This window comes from Montipora foliosa, chromosome 12 (assembly GCF_036669935.1).
Source record: "Montipora foliosa isolate CH-2021 chromosome 12, ASM3666993v2, whole genome shotgun sequence".
Taxonomy (NCBI): domain Eukaryota; kingdom Metazoa; phylum Cnidaria; class Anthozoa; order Scleractinia; family Acroporidae; genus Montipora; species Montipora foliosa.
In genome coordinates, this window is record NC_090880.1 from 23,210,149 (window position 1) to 23,215,148 (window position 5,000).

The 5,000-nt window shown below is 39.5% G+C and overlaps 1 protein-coding gene across 3 annotated transcripts in view; it reads left to right on the top strand.

The window, feature by feature from the left end:
- Positions 1 to 5,000, top strand: part of LOC137979372 (uncharacterized) — a 20,733-nt gene that overhangs the window by 1,009 nt on the left and 14,724 nt on the right. The window contains exon 2 of one of the 3 annotated variants that reach the window (XM_068826612.1): positions 773 to 970. The exons of 1 other annotated variant lie outside the window; for it this stretch is intronic. In XM_068826612.1, coding sequence (XP_068682713.1) covers positions 902 to 970 — 69 coding nt within the window. In that variant the 5' untranslated portion in view covers positions 773 to 901. Of the gene's footprint in view, positions 1 to 772; positions 971 to 2,709; positions 2,734 to 5,000 lie in introns of those variants that run through there. One more of the 3 variants, XM_068826614.1, reaches the window with a different exon arrangement.

Consider the following 5,000-nt stretch of genomic DNA (forward strand, 5'->3'; position numbering starts at 1 on the left):
GGTTGAAACATCGTTATATTTGATGAAGTCTTCATAAATTGAGTGTTTTTGTCAATATATATTCGGTGCTAACGTCCTTATGTTCGGTGTTTCTAGACTTCTTACGGTTAACCTGCGATGAGGCTATGGCAAGCCGTTTGCAGCAATACTCACAACTGATTTTCAATTCATTTCAATACATAAATCTTAATTCAATATTCAACGAACCATTCAATGTTCAATGGGTTGCCAATATTCAACGAACCGTTCAATGTTTAACTGCAGAATACCTTGCCATTTTGAAGCTTCACCTCTGAAGAGGCTGGATACGCGGATTACCACCCATCCACTAGTAATGTTCTAAGTATAGTCGGAAGTGGATGCGGGGATACGCAGTGGAAAAGACCACCCCTCCCCTAGTAATCTTTTAAGTATCATTGGTATAGCCGGTAAGGCATCACACCAACCGAGACAGATCACCAGCTTTAAGATAGATCATTGTTTTTCACTCGATCATCGCGCTTTAATTCCGTGGGATGCCGTACCGAGGTGCCGTAATCTGGAAGGAGCTGAATATTCTGCGTCCAAAGACCTCGGTTCAGAATATCACTATAAATATATCGAAATTTACATACAGTAATTGGCATGCAGTCTGAATTCTCTGTTTCAAATGCCTGACATCCTTGTGAATTATATATGACTTTTATTGAAGTTTCCTTGTCGATCACAGACGTAGCTGCCTGCTTTCTCTCCTTCCTAGCAACTAAACCCGTATAATTGCAATTTACAACAGGACCTAGCACTTTTACCGGCGAGAACTACTTCCCTTAGTACTTTACAGTCAAGAAAGAGACTGTAGAAACTCGAAACAGCGATCGTAGAGCCCTCAGGTAATGCCGAACAGGTACTTTATCCAGCAGAGATGCAACTGAAGCCAAATGATCCGAATCTGCCTCACTATTGTGTAGAAGCAAGGAGAGAGGCCATTTGGGTAGGTAAAATAGTTTGGGCACAATTTTTACGGAATTGAAATAATTAGTGTCTTTAAATATAGAAAAATTTGGTTTTATCAACGGAGTTGATAATTGTGATCTTTAAGAAAGTTACGACATTTTTTTAATTTCCAAGACATGTTTCGATGTTACAAACATCATCGTCAGTTACAGAATATTTGAAAAACCGTTAGGACTGTATAACAACTAGGCGAAACATGTATAATTAATTATGATTAAGTGACAAGAAATGCATATTTGAGTGAGTTACAGAGTGTTAGAAAGAATGTAGAGCCTAAAGCGTAAGTGTAAGGTTGACGTGATGAATTAGTTGATAATGTAAATTGGCCACCGTACAGAGATTCTAAAAGCAACTTTGATTCTGCAATACATGTTTCGATCGACCATTGATCATCTTCAGTGGGCGTTACTATTTGAATTTGAACTTATAGTCGGACAAGTACGTAAACGGATATACGTCAATAGAATTTCAAATTTTCGTGAAATATACTAAGTGCAAACAATGGAATAATACGCGCGCAATAGATACAATAACACGAAATTAAGGCAATCAACAGTCACAGTACTTTTTCTTCGTTAAATTAGTTGTAAAATGAAATTCTAGAAGGATTAATCATGTATCTTTCATTGTCCGCTGGATCTTTTTATTTACCAGTTGCTCAGAAGGCATAAAAAGTGCCTGAATACTAATTTGTAGCCTTTCCATACGGAAAAATGTTTCAGTTTGCGAAAATTCAAAGTAAAATGGACACATCTTAATTAAAGTTGTTAGAATATAAAACGGAGATCAGAATTCAGTAGACGAATCATACATCTTCAAAAGCCCGTTGGATCCTATCATATCTTTTTACCAGTAAAGGCCAGTAAAAAGCAAATGTCTTAGGCCTATTTGGGAAGATTGACGCATTGTCTTTGTAATTGAAGTCAGTAAAAGGTCTTCTAACCGGTCGCGCGAGCTTTATGAATAATTAGGGAGTTTAAGATCTGGCACGCGACGGTAACGAAAACGTCATTTAACATTGCAAGTTCAGGGTTATTACTCTTTTCCGTCGTTATGTCGGCTTGTCTAGCTTCTAAAAACTAGTGTAACTCTCCAGGAACTGAATTAGGAGGTGCGGTATTGAATCTACGACAGAAATTCAAATTCGCTGCCTTTTGTTCACGTTCTCTGTAAAACGTGAGAATTGGTCATTTCACGTCGTAGATTTGCCGAAAACGTGAAAGAAATGTACAAAAATGAAAAATGCACGCGCACAGCGTGCAAAGCTATTGGTTTTGTCCTTAAATATGTAAAATTTGTGACGTTTTCGTTGCCGTCCCGTCGTAGATCTTTAACTCCCTATTAGTAAATAAAACCCTTGCGGCGGCTTCTTTATCGGAGGATACTGCCCAAGGCTGAAAGATTGACTGTCCGAAAAGTGAACAGTTGGCCGAGAAGCGAAGCTTCGAGGGCGACTGTGAAATTTTGGGGACAATCTTTCAGCCGAGGGCATTATTCTCCGATATACCAGCAAGCCGGAAAGGGGTTTATTTATTTTAAACCCTCCGATTAATTTCTCAAGGAGAACACACTTTAAAGATCCAAAAGGGGAAAAAAGCCAGCTTTCGTTATGTGCATGGCCTGATTGCGGTTGACGTAATCAACAAACGCAAGTTGATTGGTTTGCTCGATTTTCACTTTACAGTAATTGGGGGAAATGTTGACAGGTTGTCATGACCAAAAGACCAAAAGCTTGAAAAGGTAAATGAAAACAAGGTTTTATTCTATTGTAAATGTTTTTGCAATTATATTGTCCGAAAAGTGGACAGCCGACGAATTAACAGTCTTTCGCAAAAATGCTTAGTATTTTAGGCGTCCTTTGGAGGATTGAAAATGAACTTAAAGCCGTGAAAGTTTGAGTGAGAAAAAACGGCGGCGGATGGACGTTAAACGTTGAACGGGAATGAAGTTGATTTTGCTGCTGAACCGAGAGAAATCCTTCAAAATAGCATCTAATGCTTCGTTAGCCGACTAAAATTATTTGTCACGAATAATAGAAAAAGTCTTTCTGTGTTGTATATGTGGGGAACATGACAGACACCAGTCCAGCCCAACACGAATGGTTTTTATGGTATTGCGGCTATGTGGCTTTCCTTCAACTTTTCATGTTTCCAGGAAAAAATCGCCTCAACGCAATGGACAGTTCCGTCTTTTGGAACCTCTTTTCTTTTCTCCACGATAACAATTGGACGAAAATTATACACCGTAGAAGCTTGGTAAATAGACTCTCTGTCACAAAAAATGTAATTAACCTTTAGTTTGTTTATGCTAAAGACAAAACTCAATTCAAAGACGTTGATAGCATATTTGTGGACGCTTTCGTGGTGCCTGGTATGGCATTGTCAACCAGGTTTGTAATTTCTCCATCACTGGCTTCTGCAAAACGAATTTTTTTGTCTTCCATGAGCAATCAAAAGTTTAGCTTGAACGTTTGCTCGTTTCCTGGTTTTTCTTTCGTAGAAATAAAATCAGACGACGGATATCAAATCGGACGGCGGATATCCGCTGACAACCATCGTCCGACTTGTGTCACGTAATCAGTTTTATCCAATGATAGCCCGCAGAAATTACATGTAATCGGTGGGTTATAATTTATAATGTCCGGTCATTCTGCGCGATGTTCCACGAATTATTTTGCCCGACTACTGAGTTACCGCTTACTGGTCGGATGAACATGGACCACGTTTAGAAAGCAAGGCCGCGTTTAGATGAACCAATAAGGGGAAAGTCATTCTCGCCTAGACCGCACTTGGTGTAATGCATAACTTATCCAAAATGCTTAAATAGCCCATAGGTCTATCAAAAGCTCGTTAAATGTCTTAAGAAAACGTAAAAGCCATGGCAGATATTATGACTGACTTTGGTAGCGAATGGGATATCCTGAATCACTGGGATGTTCCACAAATCCGACCAAACATAGAAGAATACATGGATTTCTTTCCCGTTCTTCCATCAGTGGAGATATTAACTGAACTACAGAAGGATGATCCAATTCCCATCTTAAGGCTTGAAAATATTGTGAGCTACTTTTATTTCAAGGTTCCTCAAGTCTGATAGAGTCGCGAAGTTATAGATTCCGAGAGAGGTGGGGATTTCGAAGCTTCTGATTTGACTCCCTCTAACACAAATGCGGTAGAACCAAACCGACCTGTCCTGAAAGAGCTCCGTGTAATGCGAGAGAGATAATCACCCAAAAGAAAAAAAAACACGAATTCATCTTACCCCGGAATAACGTGCGACCTCTTTCAAAAGAGTCATCCGAAAACCGCAGAATCAACTCTGTCGTTGATGAACTCGATCACTCCCATTTAGAAAGAAGGACGGAAGTCGAGTATGGTTTTGCCAAGAGCACGAAAGGATGCATGGCAAGGAATGCAAGGGAGAGGAAACAGCGGGCTCAAAGAAATGTATTACAAGCCCAGGAGAAGACAAACAGCAAAATAAACACTGTGATTAATAAACTCGATCACTCCCCATTTATAGAGAAGGGAGGAAGTCGAGTATGGTGTTGCCGAGAGCACAAAAGGATGGCAAGGATGCAAGGAAGAGGAAACAGCGGGTTCGACGAAAGGCATTGCAAACGGTAATGCTGTCAACACCGCAAATTTACCTTTCGTAAACGGTCGTTGCCATTTGAAACGGTCGTTGCCATTTCTCAGAACGGTCGTTGCCATTTGAAACGGTCGATGCCGTTTTTTAGCTGTTTACACTCATTAGGTCTAAGAACTCAATAAGGTTGCGATTACTGGGAGTTGTGTCTCGCTGGTCATATGAGTTAGGGTTCGGGTTAGGGTTCTGTTTAGGGTAAGGGCTAAGAACCCGAGTTCGAGTCTTGAAATTTTCGGACTCTTTTTTTCCTCCAGTTTTTCTTTTATAAATGTTTTTTTTTTTCCTTTTTTGTCTTAATTTTTGTTAATATTTTTTCTTAGTTTGTTTATCTCAATTTTCTTTGAAGTGAAGTGTGTAGT